This window comes from Lampris incognitus, chromosome 4 (genome assembly GCF_029633865.1).
Source record: "Lampris incognitus isolate fLamInc1 chromosome 4, fLamInc1.hap2, whole genome shotgun sequence".
Lineage (NCBI taxonomy): Eukaryota > Metazoa > Chordata > Actinopteri > Lampriformes > Lampridae > Lampris > Lampris incognitus.
In genome coordinates this window covers 8,121,461-8,144,463 of record NC_079214.1, presented here as the reverse complement: position 1 = coordinate 8,144,463, position 23,003 = coordinate 8,121,461, and the positions used below count along the sequence as shown (strand labels likewise).

General features: G+C 45.1%; 1 protein-coding gene across 1 annotated transcript; it reads left to right on the top strand.

Moving 5' to 3' along the window:
- Nucleotides 1–12,815: 12,815 nt before the first annotated feature.
- Nucleotides 12,816–22,365, top strand: nqo1 (NAD(P)H dehydrogenase, quinone 1). Its single transcript, XM_056278804.1, has 6 exons — nt 12,816–13,255; nt 16,809–16,976; nt 18,738–18,868; nt 19,503–19,616; nt 21,832–21,933; nt 22,033–22,365. The coding sequence occupies exons 1-6, from the start codon at nt 13,252–13,254 to the stop codon at nt 22,363–22,365; spliced, it is 852 nt and encodes a 283-aa protein (XP_056134779.1). The 5' UTR covers nt 12,816–13,251.
- Nucleotides 22,366–23,003: the final 638 nt, after the last annotated feature.

Here is a 23,003-nt window from a genome sequence, read left to right as displayed (position 1 = left end):
TTGGCATCCTCTTCATCACATTCTTTACACTATGTCTTATAATTCTATTGTGATTTTGTCATCCTCTTTCAATGTTGTATTCTGTAAATTGCGCACGCACAACATCCACTGTACATCTGTCCGTCTTGGGGGAGAGCGATCCCCCATCTGTGTCTCTCCCTGAGGTTTCTTCCTGTTGTTTTTTCTCCCTGTTAAATGTTCTGTTAGGGAGTTGTCCCATAGCCAATGCGAGGGTATAAGGACAGGATGTTGTGTTGCTGTGAGCCTCCTGAGGGATATTTGTAATTTGTGACAATGGGCTTCAAATTGACTTGACTTGACTTGAGCTTAAACTGGTGTCAACGTTCAGAAATGACTTTTCAGAAGTCACTGCTCCGGGTTTTAGGATCTTGTTTACTTTATTTTTTATGGATTTTTTTCCTTTTCAAACCCATTTTAACAACCATAGAACAAAAAACCCCAATCCCCGACCCTACCTATAAACAGAAACGGGAGAGTGCAGTGGCGGCTGGTGCTAATTTTTCTTTGGGGGGGGGCGCAATTTACCTTGGCGCGGCACACCTGCAGCTTATGTCCACACAGTCACAGAGTTATTAAGAAGGACAATGTAGCCTACCTTGTGCCCCCCCCCCAAAAAAAATTGTTAGCGCCAGCCGCCACTGGGAGAGAGGGGGGAAAAGTCAGCGCATAGAGTGAAATACAGCGACACTGCATTAACAGTGTTATATCCTTTAAATAGGCCTCCTGGCTAGCCAGAAATGATCACATCCCCTATGGTGGCGTCAGTGATGTGCCTATGCACTCTGTAAGGCTAACACATTTTCAAGAAGGTGTTGTATCCTTTTCTAAGACTATACGCGATCTTTTCAAGAGGAATACAACGGTTCATTTCCGAAGACCATCTATCCATGAGGAGAGGGGAATCAGATTTCCGCGTCACCGTTATGCATTTCCTGGCCACACATAAAGTGATTTCCATAAATTTAATTTGGGAGTTGGTTGATGATCTACTGACACTTGTGAAATTCCCCAGTAAGCAAAGGTCAGGATCTAATAGGAAGGCAGCTCCTATAATCTTGGTCAATGTGTTACAGAAGTCATACCAAAGCCAGGTACAGTGCAGGAAGGAGCTGACCTCTATATCACATCTGAGGCACATTTCTGACCATTCAGGTTTGGATTTATGTAGTTTCTGCGGGGTGATGTACGGTCGATGGAGGAAATTATAGCGAGCCAGGCTGTACCGGGCATTAATGGTAGCTGACAAACTGCCTTGACATAAATCTGACTGGAGTTGTTCATCAATTGCTATGTTCAGATCTGATTCCCATCTGGCTCCAGATTTGTGCGGACCTGGCTTTGGGCCCTCATTCAGCTGCATGGAGTACATTTTAGAAATAAATTTGTGTACATTTCCCCCATGGAGCAGTTTCTCCGCATCGGCAGGGCCCAGGTTGGGTCTCAGAAAAGCTCTTGACTGACGATAGCAGAAGAATGTCTTGTTGGACAAGTCGTATTTCTTCGTCAATTGTTCAAACGACATGAGAAGTCCTCTTCTGTAGCAGCCTTCCAAATGCTGGATCCCTTTATGATGCCAAGTCTCCAGAATCTTGTTGTTTAGAGTCATGGGTGTGAGTTCGTTTTGTCTCAGAGGTGTTTTTTGTGACAGTCCCATTTTCAGTCCAACACCTCCATGAGTCTCAAACCACATTTTAGTCAAAGGCTTTAAAATAGGATTGTCTGTCCTGTTGGATATAATTTTGGAATTCCACTTATAAATAAAATCACTGGATACCTTTTCTTTCACGGAGTACAATCCAATCTGTATCCAGGAGGGGACGCTATTGCCCTCAAAAAAGGATGAAATAAATTGCATTTGAGCTGCCAAATAATAACTTTTAAAACTAGGTAATCGAAGGCCCCCTAAATCTATAATCCCATGTTAATATTTCTATAGATACCCTGGGCACTTTACAATTCCATATACATTGTCTAACATGTTTGTTGAGGGTTTTAAAGAAAGTTTTGGGTAGTGTAATGGGCAAGGACCGGGTAAAGATACTGTAACCTCGGTAACATATTCATGTTCACACAGTTAACGCTGCCAATTACAGTACCGGGCAAACTCACCCACCTATGTACAAACCCCAATTCCAATGAAGTTGGGACGTTGTGTAAAACGTGAATAAAAACAGAATACAATGATTTGCAAATCCTTTCCTACCTATATTCAATTGAATACACTGCAAAGACAAGATATTTAATGTTCAAACCGATCAACTTTATTGTATTTTGCAAATATTCACTCATTTTGAATTTGATGCCTGCAACACGTTCCAAAGAAGCTGGGACAGGGGCAACAAAAGACTGGGAAAGTTGAGGAATGCTCAAAAAACACCTGTTTGGAACATTCCACAGGTGAACAGGTTAATTGGAAACAGGTGAGTGTCATGATTGGGTATAAAAGGAGCATCCCCGAAAGGCTCAGTCGTTCACAAGCAAGGATGGGGCGAGGTTCACCACTTTGTGAACAACTGCCTGAGCAAATAGTCCGACAGTTTAAGAACAACATTTGTCAACGTACAACTGCAAGGAATTTAGGGATTTCATCATCTACAGTCCATAATATCATCAAAAGATTCAGAGAATACGAAGAAATCTCTGCACAAAAGCAGCAAGGCCCAAAACCAACATTCAATGTCCATGACCTTTGACCCCTCAGGCGGCACTGCATTAAAAACCGACATCATTGTGTAAAGGATATGACCACGTGGGCTCAGGAGCACTTGGGAAAACCATCGTCAGTTAACACAGTTCGTCGCTACATCTACAAGTGCAAGTTAAAAACTTTACCATGCAAAGCCAAAGCCAGATATCGACACCACCCAGAAACACCGTCGGCTTCTCTGGGCCCGAGCTCATCTGAGATGGACTGACGCAAAGTGGAAACGTGTGCTGTGGTCTGACGAGTCCACATTTCAAATTGTTTTTGGAAATCATGGACATCGTGTCCTTCAAGCTAAAGAGGAAAAGGACCGTCCAGATTGTTATCAGCGCAGAGTCCAAAAGCCAGCATCTGTGGTGGTATGGGGAGTGTTAGTGCCCGTGGCATCATGGGTAACTTGCACATCTGTGAAGGCACCATTAATGCTGAAAGGTACATACAGGTTTTGGAGCAACATATGCTGCCATCCAAGCGACGTCTTTTTCAGGGACGTCCCTGCTTATTTCAGCAAGACGATGCCAAGCCACATTCTGCATGTGTTACAACAGCGGGGCTTCGTAGTAAAAGAGTGCGGGTACTGGACTGGCCTGCCTGCAGTCCAGACCTGTCCCCCATTGAAAATGTGTGGTGCATTATGAAGCGCAACATACGACAACGGAGACCCCGGACTGTTGAGCAACTGAAGTCGTACATCAAGCAAGAATGGGAAAGAATTCCACCTACAAAGCTTCAACAATTAGTGTCCTCAGTTCCCAAACGCTTATTGAGTGTTGTTAAAAGGAAAGGTGATGGAACACAGTGGTGAACATGCCCCTGTCACGGCTTTTTTGGAACATGTTGCAGTCATCAAATTCAACATGAGTGAATATTTGCAAAAACAATAAAGTTTATCAGTTTGAACATTAAATATCTTGTCTTTGTAGTGTATTCAATTGAATATAGGTGGAAAAGGATTTGCAAATCATTGTATTCTGTTTTTATTTACGTTTTACACAACGTCCCAACTTCATTGGAATTGGGGTTTGTAGATCATCTTCAATTCTGCTGAGGAATGGGGGGTAATTAAGTTTGTACAAATGTCTAAAAAGGTCATTGTCTACAGTTATTCCAAGATATTTTATACCATTCGGAAGCCACTTGATTGATAGATCAATAGATAGATAGATTACATTTATTTTGAAGGTTAAAAAATGTATAATAAAAGAAAACAAAAGAGAAAAAAACAAAACAAGCAAGCAATATCATCATCAAACATCTGTTTCAAATCTCGGCAGTTGGAAAAGGAGTAGGCAGAAGTTAAAAAACTTTTCTAGTCCTACCACCCTTTTCTATCTTAATATTTCAACAGTGAACTGTGTGATTTAATTGAAAACTCAATCATCTCCCACCAATGACCATGATGTCTATCTAGTAAACCAGACAAAGATCATTCATTCAACACAACAAGAACAAAGCAAGTGCAGAGCAACACAAGAACAACTCACACACAAGATGTCACAGCTCCATCCCATATGTCTGTCAACGTTCTCATTCATCCATCCCATGTTCTCATTCATCCATCCCATATCTGTTCAACATATTACTTTTAGAGTCTTTTAAATGTGATTATTGATTCACATGTTTTCATTTCATCACTGCAGTTGTTCCATATCTTGACTCCTTTGGTTGTGACGCAATGGTATTTTGCATTTGTCCTTACTGGGTGTTGTTTAAACGTACATATTCCTCTCAGGTCATAATTACTTCCCCTCAGCTGGAACACCCCCCTGGATACTGCTGGGTACTTTATGATTTAACACTTTGTACATGATTTGAGCAGTTTTAAAGTCCACCAGATCTTCGAATTTTAGTGTTTTTAGTTTGATAAAGAGTTGGTCAGACATGAAAACGGGTCACGGGTGAATAAGGTGAGAAGGATATGACCCTCTAGGGGGGTCCGGGGACATGCTCCTCCGGAAGAACATTTTGAACATTTCATATTTAAATGCATCAACCTGGCGCACTTTGAGAGAAAAATCAAGCATAATTACAAGACAGTATGTATATGTTCACATTATGCTATATAAGAAACGAGACTGACAACTTCTCTCATGAAATGTGCAAGAGCGCAGCTTTAACATAGGGTAATAGTGGCAAAACAAGATAGGAATACTAACAACATGTGTATGGGTGTAGTTTATATCTTTTTGGCAGAGAATGCACCGTGCAAATCCTTGTTTATTGATCTTCCGGAAGACATCTGACAGATGGAACGAGAGCTCTTGTTCTTTCACTCTTGTTTTCCCTTCTAGTTTAAGCCACGACCAATTCCAGCTGCATTTGATGCCTGCATCCACTTGTTTTACAAGAGGAGCATCTTTCTCTCCTACCACACTCATTCTGGAAAAACAATGTTAACGTTAGTAGGGTTAACTTCTAGCTTAATTGATAAGTGGTTGTTCACACTTGGATCTGACGTAGCATGTTATACAGATATCTGTCCACTTGAAATCAGATGTGTAAACGAGTGTTTCACAAGTTCAGATAAGTAACTTAGACTATACGCCTAACGTTGCCCTAACCCACAGAGTAAAATTGAAAATGTTTTACACACAACGTTAGGCCTACATACATAGTTGGATTTCAGATTAAAATGTATCCGGTATTTAGTTACAATGTAGTAGGTTAATAAGTAACATTACGTCCCTTCCACTGAATAACATTACTCACAGTGTTGTAGTCAAGACCGCCTCAATCGAGACCAAGACAAGACCAAGACTCCTCCTAGCCGAGAGCGAGTCAAGATCAAGACCAACGGTGGTCGAGACCAAGTTCAAGACCAAGACCGGAACAAGTCGAGTCTTTTCCGAGACCGAGAATAGAATAGTTTGTATACCCTTTACAATAGCTATATTATTGTATTATAATGGCATTTATACATTTTCTACTCAGAATGAAGCCTTTGTACAAAACACTTACACAGTCAGGAGAGAAAATTATTTTATTGATCCTCATGCAGTCTTTTAAAAAATACCAGACAGTATAACATAGGATGGCTGATAACATAACTTTCTGAATAAACCAACTTTAAAAAAGGAAAGCTTCCCTCTGGTTAAAGGCAAGCAAAGATTTCACATTAATTTGGCCAGTGCAGCAACGCATTCAACAATACAGTACAACTAAACATCGGGTTATTTGTTAAAATGTCATGGAATTAGATACAGTTTATGCTTTCACTTAAACAATGAAAATACAGTAATCAGAAGAGAAGCGAATACGTTTGCAAAAAAATAATATTTAATGTTTACAACAGGTTTTATGTCTACAGACAGTCTGTTGGTCTACTCAGTATAAAACCATTTTATATACCAGCCAACATGGGCATGGGCACCTTAGACTACTTAGACAGTAGTGCATGGTTACACTTAAGAAACATTAGATATGACAACATTTTTGTCCCCAATCGTGAACGGTGAGGCCTCATGATAAGGCCCCCTCTGCTGAATACACGCTCAATAGCAGCTGAAGATGCAGGAACAGACAAGACTTTAAGTGCCAGGGAATGTACTGTAGGTTGGGGAACTTCTCTTTGTTCCTAGCCCAAAAACTGAGTGTGTCTTCATCATGGAAGTCTTTAATGGTCTCAAAGTACTTCTGTACTTGTGATGCTATGCTTGAGTCTCGGTCACCACTGTGACTTTTTCTATGCCATTGGTACCTTGCCAATAGTCTTGGACACTTGAGTGGAGGTAACTCCTCTTGAGATTGTTGTGCACTATGGGGATCCTTCGGAGGGGATCCTGTTCCTATGGCCCTTGCCTCTGTAATCAAGGTGTCTGAAAAAAATAAACAAAGAAAAAGATCATTAAGTCTTTTATGAGAACAAAGACTTAAATTATACCATTTTGTCATTTATTATATTTACTACTGTTCCTAAACTACCATTGTATGTACACAGAGCCATCAGGCAGTGAAAGCAGTGTGTGTGTGTGTGTACTGACCTTTGAGTGACCTCTTGAGTTCATCTCTGACCTGAGGGGACATGACATTTTCAGTAGACTGAACATCCATATCCACCCAGCTGAGTCCAAAACGTGGGTCAAGCATGGCAGCTATGAAGTACACATCCTCACCAAACGGTTCATGGTGCTGCTTGCTTTCATCCATTTTTGTTCTAACAAATATGCCAGAAAACCTCCTGTGTAAGGATTCTTTAAGTGCTCTGACTAAAGGCCGGCAGAGACACCTCGTCTCTTCCATCCTCATGAGGTGGGGGTTAATGTCCAAAACTGTGGGGACAACTAGGCTGCTTGTCACCAGTTGCTCACCTTGTGTGAGGTCGGTAGCCTCTGCAAAAGGCTCGAGAATGGTGCAGAGTTCTTTGAGCTGAGCCCACTCGCGTGGAGAGAAAACAACATTAGGAAAGTCAGAGCACATGTCTGTGAGAATGCTGTGATCCAATGCTGTGACAGCTTTCAATTGCTTAAAAGTGGAGTTCCAGCGGGTGTCATTTGCTGCTGGGATAGAGCGTCCATAGCCAAAAGTGACTTCAAACTTATCTTTAAATGAAGTGCTGCAATGTAACAAAGATGACAGCTTTGAAGCTTTGGCAATCGCACCAGAAAGACACTTAGTTTCCTTTAAGCCATCTCCTACTACCAGTTGCAGAGAATGAGCAAAGCATGACAAACGCTGTCTGGAGGTACTCCTTGTTATATCTGCACTGCCATCCTCATCCTCCAGATCCTCCCATAAATCATCATCATCAAGGTCTCCCACCTCGTCTCCACTATCATGTGCATCATCTGATTGTTGCGGCATTTTAACTTTAAAAGCACATTTCGTGTTGGAAGCGTTGTCTGTTATTATGTAGTCAATCTTTTCACTGATTGCAAATTCTTCCGTGATCTCATAAAATGCAGAGGCAATGTTCTCGCCACAATGCCGTCCAGTAAAACGCCTACAGTCCAAGAGATAAGACTGAAGCTCAAATACATCTTTGGTGCCGCTATACACATGTGCAGTTAACCCTAAAAAAGAACGCTAGGTTCGATCAGACCAAATGTCTGCTGTCACTGAGATGTAAGCCTGACACTGCAGGTCATGTTTAATATGTGCTTTAACCTTATCCACTAGATGAGGGATATGTTTGTCTGTCATGGTTCTCCTTGACATTGGGGGATATCGATCATCCATAATTTTCAAAAAGTGTCTGAAGTTGTCGTTTTCCAAAAGTGACAGAGGCAAACAGCATCCAACAATCAAGTCACATATTACTGCATTGTTGATGGCCTGTTGTCTAGTCGAGGTTTGACTGTACACCTGCTGCACCCGAGGCTGTAAAAAGGATGACACACTTGGCTGAGAGGTCTGCTCAAATGAAGTACATTTTCCAGCTTTATATTCACTGAACCTGTTAGGTGGAGATGGAAAAAAGAAAGAAAAGAAAGATTAAATGAAATTTTAAAAATAGCAAATAGCTATTAGCTAGCTACATACAGAAGTATTAGAATATTTTTATCATCAGTGTCAGTGACTATTTTAATATTTAAAATAAATGACTATTTTAAACGTTATTATGCAATAAATGCAGGTTATCTACCGTATAACATCGAAGTCTGTGTCTGGTAACGATTTGGCTGGCTAGCTGCAAGCTAAGCTAATTTTAAAGGAAGAAAAGGCCAGCTACCTTAGCTCCACAGGAAACCATACATCGATAACGTTAGCTGTATCATACTGTAGCTATTAATACTAGCTCTTATAAGAATTAATGCTGGAAATTGCTTTAATTCACAGCTAGCTACCTAATGTTAGCTAATTTAGAAAACTGTACAAAATAAATAGCTGGGGTGCATTCCAGTTTCACACTGAATTTAAACATTCCAAGTGCGTGAGCTAGCTATATAACTAGCTATGCTAGCTCTAGTCTAGCATAGTCACCGTAGTTGACTCGCCCAAAAGAGCGAACGTTACATGAGAAAAGACCCAAAATGGAACAGTTGGCTTGCTTAGCTAACAATATAAAAGCTATTGCACGAATGACTAACCTGTCTTTATGGCTTTATGGCTCCATATGCCTATAGAAGCTTGATGTTGTCCCAACGGTCTCCGTGATCGATTTGTGGCAAAACTTGCAGACGGCTTGATGCTTCTTTTTCATATTGGACACAAACTCTTTGTGATTAGTGTACCCGAAGCGAATTATTGACGACAACGCAGACATGATTAATTAACTTAATTATTATTAGCTAGTGTGCGCGTATTCAGCAGCGAGAATCACAACGAACTGAGCCGTGGCTCGCAATAGAAAGGAACAGTAACATTAACGTACACAGTTGCCAATGGTAACGAGGAAGGAAGGAATGGCATCTTTACAACAGTTAGCTAGTTCCAACCAAGTACTTTGATTTGACGAGAGGCAGCCAATGAGTGCTGATATTCAGTACAACATCACTGGGACTTCACTTTAGTATCACTCCGCTTTCTGCTTTGTGTTGATTACGATCGTAATCTATTTTAACGAATGAGGAAATGGGACTGGGTTACATTTCACGCTAATGGTTAATACAAATATGTTTACATTGTGCTAAAATACACGTAGCCTGTCAGCGTAAATACACGGATTAGTCATAGTTTAGTAAAAAGCTATACTGTTCTGAAAAGTAGGCTACGATGCTTCACATGATCTGTTACAGTCAACTTTAAACATACTGTAGCCTATCTAAGAAAAAGGCCAAAGTAGCAACTCTACTTTTGGAGGTAGGTGATTAATTAGCCTCCCATTCCAATATTAAATAGCCATTTAGAAAACAGTAACGTTCGTTGAATGTAAAATGTGTTCTCGAGTTTGGTCAATTACGCATCCAGCTACAATCTGTGTTCAGTGCGTGGATGACTGTGTGTGTCTGCAGTGCAGCCTACCGGCTGATTCTCACCAACCTATTATTTTTTTAAATTGCCTCCACTTAATTTTCACTCGATACAAATTTGAGAAATTCAAGACCAATATCCGAGACCAAGACAAGACCGAGACAAATTATGTCCGAGACCAAGACCATGGGATCCTGGGACCGGTCTCGAGAACTACAACACTGATTACTCAACATAATTCTGTGAATGTAAAGTTACACGATGTATTTCGCTACGCTCGCCTGCGCTTTAGCGTGATCCTGGACCAGCCAGGCACTAGAGAGGCCCCAGGCTTGCGCCACTCATACATCGACGGTTACAGTCCAGTTCTTTGATATAAGCCTGTCCTGTGACACATACACATAGGACAGTGAAATTATGATATTGTTAAAGTTAGCTAATTTGTTGACTCAGATTCTACAATGTGAGTTAGCTAACTTGGAACACAAAAAGCTAGCTAACATTAGCTAGCTAGCGTTAACGTTACCTCAGCCTCGCACCGCACCGGTTCCTCAGTCCACACGTCCTGAAATGGGTTTTAGAGATGTTGAGAATTAGCCAACAGTCAACGTTCATCGTGTTTCTTTTTGTGGGATAACGTTAGCTATACAACCTAGTCTGCCGCGCATACGGTGTAAGCTAACGTTAGCTAACGTTACCCTGCTAACTAGCTAGCTAACAATTTTCCACGAGACGTAAATCTCTCCACCTGTCTGTGTGGAATATAGCTAACGTATGCGTCGATGACACGTGGGTTCTTTATCAAATCTCTAGCTAGTGATAGATTAGCTACCTGAAATCATGTAGGACTAGGCTACGTAAACAGAGCTCCTGAGTAACGTTATACATCAGAAAATACTGAAACGATTGAAACGCTCACCAAATTCAGTCAGGCAGGCATCAGTCAGCTAACGTTAGCCCAAAGAGTCGTCTTCCCTCAGCCCCATGGAATGCTCAGCCCCGCGCGCTGCCCCATCAATCGCTTTGGTCAGCGCAAGCACTCGCCGCACGAGCACTTCACAAACCAATCGGGTAGCGGCACCTTCCCAGAGAAGACTGGTGACGCGAGGCCCCTCGCGCTCGCAGGGGGAATATTTTTGTCAATGAAAAAGGCGAATTCGAATTCGATAGGCCAGCTCACCGTGGCTCCGCGCTCTCGCGTATAACTCCATGTCCGGTCCATACCCCCCCCCCCCAGGGGCGGATTTACAGGGTGGCAAGGGGTGGCAGCTGCCACCTCTGGGACACAGTCTTGCCACCCCTTTGCCACCCCAGGAAAAAATCTCTAGATCCACCACTGCCCCCCCCCCCAATATTTTTTCAACGGATCTACACGATTCACGTAGGTCACCTATTTTGGATTCAAAACGGCGAATTTCGTCGAAAGGTGGGTGATTTTCCTGCCTGCGCAACGTGTCGGACGGCACCAAGTGTGACCGGTGGTGTCTCGGGTGCGGGCTGTGTTTAATGAGTTGGCCCAGACCAGGATATCTTTGGAGGCAATCTCCGTTTCTCTGACAAAGTTTTAAAAAAATGAACCAAAATCCTCCGGTCAATAGTGACATATACGCTTCAGCCCCTCTCATGTACAACACAAAAGACCGACAATGTTGCAGTCAATACATTAAAATATACCATAAAACATACCTGACAACGTTTACAAAAGAACCAAAATGCTCCGGTCAACAGTGACATGTACTTTTCAGCCCCTGCACAAATGAAATGACACAGGAACATTGTTAGCATGCTACACGGTAAGTTTAAGCTAGCAAGCAACCTCCAGAAAAAGCATCGCTTACCACTCACGTACGCGAGAAATGGCGTGACATAAAGGCGGGAGGCATCATTTATAGGGCGGGGGCCACGGAAGTGACCGTGAGGGAACATGAATTGAACAAACGTTCCGCATGTTGACTCTGGGGGGACATAGCATGTCAAGGTAACAACAGCTTACACATATATTGTGTAATTATAATACCACATATTACAACGGTATAAACGAGTCTGTTACACACGCACCTTACTAACAAAACAATGACGTCATGCTGTGGCGCCCGAGGGAGGCGGTCGCTCTAACTGTCGGCGGTTCTGCGCTGGGGGGAGCGCAATGGCTGATGGGACTATTAATGTTAGATTTAAAATTGTGTTTTAATGATATTGTAACGTACACGCATAAGTACACACGTAACGTATTGGGTCTTTTAGCCGACTGGTTAACGTTGTCGCCTGCGGTGCAGGAGATACGGGTTCGCGTCCCGGGGACTGTTCATCCGTGATCGTTACAATAGTGTAACGTGCATGGATAAGAAGACACGCTGGCCGCTGGCTGGCGGGTCTGACCCTTTAGTCGAGCGGTTAGCGATGTCTCCCGCGGTGCGGGCGATACGGGTTCGCGTCCCGGCCGCGGCAGTTCCTGTGGTTGCGTTGTCCCCCGAATTCGCTACATTGGTGTCAGAAGTGGGATGGAGCGACCGTAAGGCCATCGGGAGCGCATGCGCCCTGAGGCGTGAAGGAGCTGATATGCTTAAGCGCGGGGACGCGCTTCCTGAAGGAGGGGGGGTGGTGTAACGCGCATGGATAAGTAGACACGCTGGCCGCTGGCTACTAATAAGACCCGTTAACTAGGCCGTTAGCCCCTAGCTAACGGGTCTGACCCTTTAGCCGAGCGGTTAGTGATGTCGCCTTGTAGTGCAGTACACCTAGTATCGAATCCCGCACCGGGCAAGAAAATAACCGGTTATATTACTATTTGTCTCTGTGACACAAAGGATTCAAAACACTTGTTTGGTACAACGTGATGTATAACTTTATGCCATACAGTGTTTGATGTAGATTAACATCACGTTATAATGACAAAGAACAAACTAGAGATATAGAAAAAAATCTTTATTACTCAGTAATCTACACTCATCAGGGTTCAGTTACATTCTATTGAGTAACGAACTGCCTGTCATATACAGGGTAAAGCAGGGTTACCCTGTGTAGTGCAGGGTTACCCTGTGTAGTGCAGGGTCGCAGCGGAGTCGTCGTCTCCACCCACTGACACGCTCACGTGTCAGTGGGTGGTTCGGTGTGTCTGTGCGACGTCTTGAGTTGATGCAGTTGGAGGACAGTAGGGGGAGCTAGAGGACAGGATAGGATGTAAGCGACTGTGAGAGGGGAGAGGGAGCGTGATGTGGGTTGTTGAAGTAAAGAAGCGTGCGCTAACAGACGTGTGTCTTCGAGCGGCCCCTTAGCAACACAACAGTCTGCAGGTGTCACATGGTTCCAGGCGACAGGTGCGCCCAGGTGACATTCCGACCGCCCGTCGCCGGGATTGTTCCGCACGTCACATTCCAGACCGGAGCCTCACCGCCGCCGAGCTTCAGGCGTGTTATTTAGTCATCCCTCCAACGAGGCGAGTTTAATTCGGATTAAAGCACTTGTGAGGCACTTGACGTTGAGGATAATCCCTTGAAAGTGATCCAAACATTCTTTTCTGGTCCAGGTGTAACGAATCTATAGAAAGGCTGAGGGCGGTCCGGCTCTGATTCTGATCCGTCTGGGTTTGTCACGCAGGCGAGGAACCGAGGACCAGAACTAAAAAAAAGGAGAAGAGAGAAAGGAAGAGACGATCCAGACGGAAGACCTGATCCAGCATGGGTGAGAATAACACCGGTTTCCAGTCTGGACTGGGAACTAATTTTTAACAACTTTTTAGTCTTTTCCATGGAGTCTCGTCTTTCATCCAGTCTGATAAATAATCATTATCATTTATTTTGAATTATTTCGTTTCCTGCATGTGATATGAAGATAGACCAAATGAAGGATGTGCTGTATCTAATTACATGTAATCTAATTGTATTCAGCATCAGATTTGTTTATTTTTTCATTTTTTGCAAATAAGTTTTCAGCTACCAGAAATTAACATGATATCACAACCGATTTTGACGGATCCGAAACGATGCATGGACGGTACATCCAAATTGCATCCAAATTTGAAAAAATATTTATAATTTAGCAAACAGTTTATTGCAAACAAAGAATCGGAACGTTTAAAAATAATGTGTAACCGGAGGAGGGGGGGGATACTTCTTGTCCTCCTCAGCTCTCGTTTACAGAGGACGTCTTTCTCACGAAGCATGCCCTCTTTCCTTTCCTTCACCAACACCGAGATCATGTTTTCTCTGACAGACATCTCGAGGGTCACAGAGGCGGAGGGGCAGAAGCTGCCGTCCAACCTGTCATACGCCCCGTTTACACTTGGTTTTAAAATGCGGGTTTTTTAAGTTTTGTTGCGATCGGATCACAAGCGGACGGCGCTAACTGCAAGTGTAAACGACCACCAAACCGTTTTGGGGACCGGTTACTCAAACCACTTGCCGTGGTGGTCTGGGGACGCATGTGACCACATGTCTTTTGTAGTGTAACCGCTAATGCGCCCTGATGCGTCCCCGACAGGAAAACACGTCATCGGTGCAGGATGTGGTGGTTGTGTTGGTAACAGCGCGCCAACTTTCGGAAAAAAAAGGAGAGAGAGAGGAGAGGAGAGGGTGTAGGTGGTTGGAGTACAAGTGAAAGGAGACGCCTAACCTCCATTTGGGCAGAAGAACCAGTCCTGTCAGTCTCAACAGCTGGAATAGTCCGGACATGTACATTAGTGCTTGAAACATCTTCAAACGTTAGCTGTTGTTTTCACAGCTAGTCGGCAAGTCTGGCGCTTGACTGAGGCCCGTTGACCTTGTAGCGGAAGTTAGCGGAAGTGACGTAGACAGTACGGCGATGTGTTTTGAAACCAAGTGTGAACAGGGTGACACTGACTCGCTTCAGCGGGGCTCACATGCAGAGCGGCCAGGAGATCCTCCGCTTCTTCCCCCGTAGCGTAGATCAGCGCATTCCCTTGGTTCTCGTCCGCTCGCGCTTCTAACCCTGACCCGATCCGAAACCTCTCCAATCGTTTGGTCCATTTCACCCAATCTCCAGCTTTGAATGTGAATTTCTCCGGCGGGGGGGGGACTTGAAACCGACTCATATTTTCGCGCCTTTTACGTTAGCTACCCTTGCTAAACTCCAACAGCTAACAGAAAACACGGTGAGACTGCACTGGTAAGTATATATATATATACTTATATATACTTATATATATACTTATATATATATATATATATGTAAACTACTAATAAGACACGTTAGTCCCTAGCTAACGAGTCTGACCCTTTAGCCAAGCGGTTAGTGATGTCGCCTTGTGGTGCAGTACACCCCGGATCGAATCCCGCACCGGGCAAGAAAATAACCGGTTGCAGCGGTGGGATCCGGAAGTGTGCAGATCCTCAGAAGTCTCTTCGGAGCGCGGGAAGAACAAAGCGCGAGGGCGCGCTTCCGGGGAGGGTGACGACTGTAAACTACTAATAAGACACCTTAGCCCCTAGCTAACGGGTCTGACCCTTTAGCCGAGCGGTTAGTGATGTCGGCTTGTGGCGCAGTTCACCCCGTATCGAATCCCGCACCGGGCAAGAAAATAACCGGTTACATATATATATATATACATAGAGTATTTCTATACTTCTGACACCATGTTCGGTTGTTTATGGGTACAACGATAAAGCTTAATGCCTAAGAGAGACGACTCGACACAAACGGTTATAGCCCGTGTTCTTTATTTGCCCCCCCCCCCATCAACCGTGAACAAAACAGAGGTTCCTCCTACCTTTGTACACTACAACTTTCATCCCACCGGCACGGCCGTGGAATCCGGTGTTGAGTTGTGCTTGTTGGTTTGTGGGTTCTCGTGGTTGTATTGTGGTTGTGTTGGCGGCAGGCGGGGCGTCCTCCTCAGACTGATGGACATGGAGCTGTTTCCAGCTCCTCAGAGGTCGTCGTGTGGTGGTTGACATCAGTGGCGGCTGGCCAGCACAGGGCGCTGGGGCGCCGCCCCCCTAATAATATCAAGAGAGGAAAATCTATTAAACATGTTAAATATAATGTAGTTGTATAATGCAAATAATGATGAAATAAACGTGTGTTGTCCGTCTGTGAGCGCCTGTCAGCAGCATTAAGTATTGGTTCAAATGGTGTTTGGTTGGTTCCTGTCTGAATACATATACTTCCTGTCTGAATACACATACTTCCTGTCTGAATACATATACTTCCTGTCTGAATACATATACGTCCTGAGTGAGGGGCGCCGGCCCAACGGTACCTTATGTAAGCCCTCGAACTTGTGGCGAGCAGGTGACCTGAGGCTGCTGTCTGATTGGTCTCTTCAGATTTTCCAGGGGGCGCAGTTCTGTGCGCCCCCAGACACTCCCACTTTTATTGGCAGTGAATTGGTGTTGTTTTAATAGTTTCTGATCTAATGTGATTGGACAGTTCTCGTGGCTGTCAATCATGTTCACACCCACCACCACGCCTCGTCTCGACTGTCAATCATCCACCGTCTACGAACCCTGATAAAAATCTATAAGCTACATTGTTCTTCTTAATAACTCTGTGACTGTGTGGACCTTAAAGCTAAATTACGCCCCCCCCCCAATTTTTTTTTAGTACCAGCCGCCACTGGTTGACACCTTCTGCAGCATCACGTCTCTCCGTGCGTCACGGAGGGCGCGGTTGTTTTGTCCTCGTGCAGGAGTTCATGCGTTCATCTGGTTTATCCGTACGGGCCCGAGGACGCGTCTCCTGAGGGAGACGGTCCTGGTCTTAGAGGATCTGATGTCAGGACTCACACACCTTCCCTCTGGTGATGACTTCAAAACACCTCTCATTCTGTTTTCTTCCCTTTGTGTGTGTGTGTGTGTGTGTGTGTGTGTGTGTGTGTGTGTGTGTGTGTGTGTGTGTGTGTGTGTGTGTGCCTGTCCATGTGATTGCATATCTGTGTGTGTATGTTTGTCTGTGTGTGTGTGTGTGTGTGTGTGTGTGTGTGTGTATGTGTCTGTGTACGTGTGTGTGTGTGTGTGTGTGTGTGTGTGTGTGCCTGTCCATGTGATTGCATATCTGTGTCTGAACGCATTTCTGTGTGTGTATGTGTGTGTGTGTGTGTGTGTGTGTGTGTGTGTGTGTGTGTGTGTGTGTGTGTGTGTGCGCCTGTCCATGTGATTGCATATATGTACGAGTGTGCACGCAATTGGATCTGTGTGTGCCTGTGTGTGTGTGTGTGTGTGTGTGTGTGTGTGTGTGTGTGTGTGTGTGTGTGTGTGTGTGTGTGTGTGTGATACAGCCCAGAAGACAGTTCTGATTGTGTACGCTCATCAGAGTCCAGGCTCTTTCAACGCAGCCGCTCGTGACGCTGCGGTGGAGGTTCTGGAGGATCAGGGTCATAAAGTCCTGGTGTCCGACCTGTACGCCATGAACTTCAGCGCCAACAGCACACGAGACGACATCGTCGGTAAGCTCTCTCGCGCCACACCCCTCCTTATCCTCTGCCACACACACACACACACACACACACACACACACACACACACACACACACACACACACACACACACACACAAATGCGTGCACACACCGATATGCAATCACATGGGCAGGCACACACACACACACACACACACACACACACACACACTGTCACTTGCCAATACACATCACACCACCTACACACATTACGAACACCAACATGTAAAGACAGCGGTGAGAAGTCAGTTCCAACAGGGTTTGTTGACACGTCAGGACTCTTCTTACCTGATCCAGAAGGAATCACCACAACACCGGCGCACCTCAACTTTAACACTCCAGCCACCAGGGCGGTCACTTTGACCGTTTTGGGTTTTCAAAGTTAATAACTTTGTGGAAAACTGCATATATTTACGTTAAAATGAGGTTTAGATCAATTGCACAAAAAAATGTACGATAAGATCTACCTAGAACGACCATGAGCAGTCAAAATGGCCGCGCGTAATTTGTGCGCCATCGTGCGCCTATTTATGACGCGTGTTGCGCGTCACTTCCTTCGCGACGTTCGTTGCTCTGTCCTAGAAACACACTAGCGTCCTCCAGTGGAGAGAAATAGTCTGAAATTGATTTTTGATTATGTCCAACATGTCTGGTTACAGACGCACCATGACTGACTACCACCGAGGCGTTGCGGTATTTACAGGTGTTGGACAGCGGCCATTTTAAATTGTTTGAAAAAATAGTATTAAAGTTGTTAAAATTTTAATTTTGGTGTCAGTTAGCTTCCTAACAGACATACTAACATATGTAATGCATTAATATCTCAACTGAGTATTTATCTTGACACAATATAGAGATTAAAAACCGCTGCGGTCAGAATGACCGCCCACGGTCGTTCTAGTAGTTTTTAAGTTCCGGTCGTTGTTTGGGACTCTTTCAATGGTTGTTTTCAGTTCTTTTTACATTTCACGTTTTACAGGCCTTGTTACGTTTGTTAGATTAGCAATATGTGCTTTCCGTTTTGTTTTTCAGGTCATATTTTCACTTTTTCAATTTTTCTATTCAAGCTCGACCATGTCTCTCTGAAGTTTAAACTGTTTAAGAATAGTAGTATAGTTGTTAAAATGTTAATTTTGGTGTCAGTCGTCTCCTAACATACATACTAACATATGCAACGCATTAATATCTCAACTAGGTATTCATCTTGACAGAATATAGAGTTTAAAATCCGGCGGTCATTTTGACCGCTCATGGTCGTTTCAGGTAGGAGTACAATCCCGGTCGTTCTATGAGGCGAAGTGAAACTCTGGCACTAGAAGAGATTGTGTATCTATTGTAGTAAATCATGTTTCCGTTGTAGTGTGTAGAATGCATGTCGACCTGTGACGGTATTCAATTCAGCTTTATTTTTGTGTAGCCCAATATCAGAAATGATCTAAAAGTATTTAGAAGTATTAGTATTTAGAAGATGCTTGTGAATTCTGTCAACGGATTGAATTCAAAGTACTTTGTCTGTACCTGCTCCCTATCAGCCAATCACGAGAGTTGGTCCCTATTTGCTGTCAATCAAGTTAGCGCGCTCACGAGGCTCCTAGACGGAAGTGAGGGGCGGACCCTTTAGTCGACTGCTTAACGTTGTCGCCCGTGGTGCGGGAGATCCGGGTTCGCGTCCCGGCCGCGGCGGTTCGCGGGCTGCCCCCCGCTGATGTGCGTTGCCTGAGGTGTGACGCCTAGGCTGTGTTGTTTTCAGGTGAGCTGAAGAATCCGGAGCTCTTCCAGTACGGAGAGGAGACCATGCACGCCTGGATGGAAGGCCGCCTCAGCCAAGACATCATCGACGAGCAGCGCAAAATCAATGAGGCCGAGCTCATCATCTTCCAGGTCAGAGGTCACCGGCACCGCTTCAGGGTGGTTGACGCTACATCCAACGGGGTGTAGGCACGGAAGTAGACGTGACTGGTTGTCGGTCAGGGTTTAAACGCTTTTCGAATTTCCATTGTGTTGTGTAGTCGGTTCATTCATTGTTCACGCATTGCAATACCACCACGCCACCAGAGGGCGCAGTAGCCTAATGATTGTTGCTGAGTGTAGTACGGCGCTGAGGGTGATGAAGAAGTGAGTTAAAAAGAACGGAGTTGAAAACGTACGGTGCCTCGTTATTATTCTACAGCTATACTAAGGTGATAAAGTCGAGTATAGGACAAATTGTTAGCCAGCGTTAACGTTAGCTATCGTTACAGTACGACCTGGCCACGTTAAGGTCAGCCGTAAGCTAAGCTAGCTAAATGTTGCAGCGCGCTTCGAGGTTCCGCGCTGTCTATTGGCCGACGCAACAGCCAATCACGGCTACTTCCGTGCCCACACCCCCCCGCTGGATCTGGCAGCAACCCTTCAGGATCGCGCCTATCTCGGATCCCGTTCACACTTAGCGTTTCCCACCACTTGGATCCAGATTATGTCAGGCAGGCGGAGGGCACCCCTCGTCTTTTATGCCGCTTTTGTCTCTCCTCTGCAGTTTCCCTTGTACTGGTTCAGTTTCCCCGCCATCATGAAGGGCTGGCTGGACCGAGTGCTGACGCAGGGCTTCGCCTTCTCCCTGCAGAAGATGTACAACCACGGCATATTCAAGGTACGAGCGCCGCGCCGCTGCAAGACCTGCTGATCAGGGTCGGGCAGTTTGTCAGCAACACAAAACTCATGCAAGCTATTAACCCACTGTGCAAGTACAGACACACACACACACACACACCTGATCCGGGACAAGACCAGCCAATAAAAAACACTTTAGAAGGAGAACCGCGCTGTGACGTCCCAGAGCCAGACCTCGTCCATGACGGCTGAATTTATGAAGAGGTTTTGGATCCGCCACAGGTGGAGCAGTTTACCGTGTGGTCGGCCACACGCTGGATGAAAACCATGGTCGTAAACTGTGTTGTGCACTCTCTATATTGTGCCGTACCAAAGGTCAAAGTTCAGGTCTGAGAGATGTTGTCTGAGCGAGAGACGGACGGCTAGAGAGAGAGAGAGAGAGAGAGAGAGAGACGGAGGGAGAGATAAAAGTGATAAGAGAGAAATTCAAATCAAAGTGAAAGATCAACACACACACACTCGTACACACACGTGCACTCATGCGTGTGCACACACACACACACACACACACACAGCACAAACAGGATTGGAAAAGGTTTCACTTGAATTGAATGTGTAATTTAATTTACCCTTACTCATCTATTTTAATTATACTGTTATTACCGTTATTGTTGTCTTGTTATTGTTGTTGTTGTTGCGTTTTACCATTGTATTGTTCTTCATCAGTGTTTTTTTTTAACTTTTTGTTCATAAACTCAACATTTACGTTCGATATGCTTTAGTGATACAAATGTATTTTTGTCATTGCTGACAAAAAAGATTAGATAGAGAGACGGAGACAGACAGAGAGAGAAGGAATGAGAGAGAGATTAGAGAGCAAGAATGAGAGAGAGAAAGAAAGAGAGATATGAGAAAGAAAGAATGGGGGAGAGATTAGAGAGTGTGAGACAGAGCAAGAACGAGAGAGAGAGAGATTAGAGAGCAAGAATGAGAGAGAGAGAATGGGAGAGAGAGAGTGAGAGAGAGATTAGGGAGAGCAAGAATGAGAGAGAAATAAAGAGATGTGAGAGAGAGAGAATGGGAGAGGGGGAGACAGAGAGAGAGATTAGAGAGTGTGAGACAGAGCAAGCGTGAGAGAGAAAGAATGGGGGAGAGAGAGACAGAGAGATTAGAGAGTGTGAGACAGAGCAAGAACGAGAGAGAGAGAGATTAGAGAGCAAGAATGAGAGAGAGAGAGAATGGGGGAGAGAGAGACAGGGAGATTAGGGAGAGCAAGAATGAGAGAGAAATAAAGAGATATGAGAGAGAAAGAATGGGAGAGGGGGAGACAGAGAGAGAGATTAGAGAGTGTGAGACAGAGCAAGCGTGAGAGAGAAAGAATGGGGGAGAGAGAGACAGAGAGATTAGAGAGTGTGAGACAGAGCAAGAACGAGAGAGAGAGAGATTAGAGAGCAAGAATGAGAGAGAGAGAATGGGAGAGAGAGAGACAGGGAGATTAGGGAGAGCAAGAAAGAGAGAAATAAAGAGATATGAGAGAGAGAGAATGGGAGAGGGGGAGACAGAGAGAGAGATTAGAGAGTGTGAGACAGAGCAAGCATGAGAGAGAAAGAATGGGGGAGAGAGAGACAGAGAGATTAGAGAGTGTGAGACAGAGCAAGCATGAGAGAGAAAGAATGGGGGAGAGAGAGACAGAGAGAGAGACATTAGAGAGTGTGAGACAGAACAAGAACGAGAGAGAGAGAGATTAGAGAGAGCAAGAATGAGAGAGAGAGAGAATGGGAGAGAGAGAGAGATTAGAGAGAGCAAGAATGAGAGAGAGAGAATGGGAGAGAGAGAATGGAAGAGAGAGAGAGATTAGAGAGAGCAAGAATGAGAGAGAGAGAAAGAGAGATGAGAGAGAAAGAATGGGGGAGAGAGAGACAGAGAGAGGGGGATCAGAGAGTGTGAGACAGAACAAGAACGAGAGAGAGAGAGGGGGATTAGAGAGAGCGAGAGACAGAAAGAATGGGAGAGAGAGGGGGGGATTAGAGAGACCGAGAGAGGGAAAGAATGGGAGAGAGAGAGAGAGAGAGAGAGAGAGAGAGAGAGAGAGAGAGAGAGAGAGAGAGAGAGAGAGAGAGAGAGAGAGAGAGAGAGAGAGAGAGAGAGAGAGAGAGAGAGAGAGAGAGAGAGAGAGAGACCTTTGTCTGTCTGGCTGATTGTGTGCGTTCCAGACCATTGTGTTACTCTGGCTCCCTGTCTTGGTGTCCCTTCAGGAGAAGAAAGCCATGCTGTCCTTCAGCACGGGAGCGACTCAGACCATGTTCAGGCCCGATGGCATCAACGGAGACATGAACGTGGCGCTGTGGCCTCTGCAGGTAAGCCCTCCAAAACACCAGCGTAAACCCCCCTAAAGCGTCTCCTGAGGTCGTGTGTTGGCTCGGTGCATCTTTGTCTTTGTTCTCCCCCCCCCCCAGAACGGCATCCTCCACTTCTGCGGGTTCCAGGTCCTGGCGCCGCAGATATTCTGGTGCCCGGCGCACAGTCCCGCCGCCGTCCGTGCCGCCATGCTGGTGGGCTGGCGGGCCCGGCTGCGGGGGCTGCTGGCTGAGAAGCCTTTGACCTTTGCCCCCTGTGAACTCTTCGACCTCAGCTTTCAGGGGGGCTTCTTGCTGCGCCCCGAGGTGAGAGAGGAGTGCAGCTCGCAGCGCCACGGCATCACCACCGGCCACCACCTGGGCAAACCTTTACCCCCCAACAACCAGACCGACGCGGAGCCAGAGAACGACCAGTCAGCCTCCGAGGACTAAGACCTTCTTCGAGGAAATGTCGCCAGCATATTGCCTTATTTTTTTGAAATCACTTTAAGCGACCAAATATTAAATCGTATATGCTTTTTGATTCCCTAAGCAGTAATAAAACAGTTTCATATAACTGGCGTGCATTGTGAATTTCTCAGACGCAGACAAACAAAACAAGAACCGCCTTAAGAACGACCGGGATTCCACTCCTACTTAAAACGACCATGGGCGGTCAAGATGACGGCCGGTTTTTAAACTCTATATTCTGTCAAGATAAACACCCAGTTGGGATATTAACGCATTACACGTGTTAGCATGTCTGTTAGGAAACCAACTGGCACCAAAATTAACATTTTAACAACTTTAATACTATTTTTCAAACAATTTAAAATGGCCGCCGTCCAACGCCTGTAAATACTGCAACGCCCCGGTGGTCGTCATGGTGCGTCTGCAACGGCGTCGTTGGGTTGCTAAGGGACCGCTCGAAGACGCACGTCTGTTAGCATACGCTTCCTTACTTGAACAACCCACGTCACACTCCTTCTCCCCTCTTACAGTCACTTACATCCTATCTTGTCCTCTAGCTCCCCCTACGGTCCTCCAACTGCATCGACTCAAGACATCGCAGGCGTCTGTAACCAGACAGG

What these genes read in the sequence shown, in the direction of transcription:
- nqo1 (XM_056278804.1), top strand. An exon ending in ACAACCACGGCATATTCAAG is followed by an intron (nt 19,617 to 21,831) that starts GTACGAGCGCCG and finishes GTGTCCCTTCAG; the next exon opens with GAGAAGAAAGCCATGCTGTC. An exon ending in TGGCGCTGTGGCCTCTGCAG is followed by an intron (nt 21,934 to 22,032) that starts GTAAGCCCTCCA and finishes CCCCCCCCCCAG; the next exon opens with AACGGCATCCTCCACTTCTG.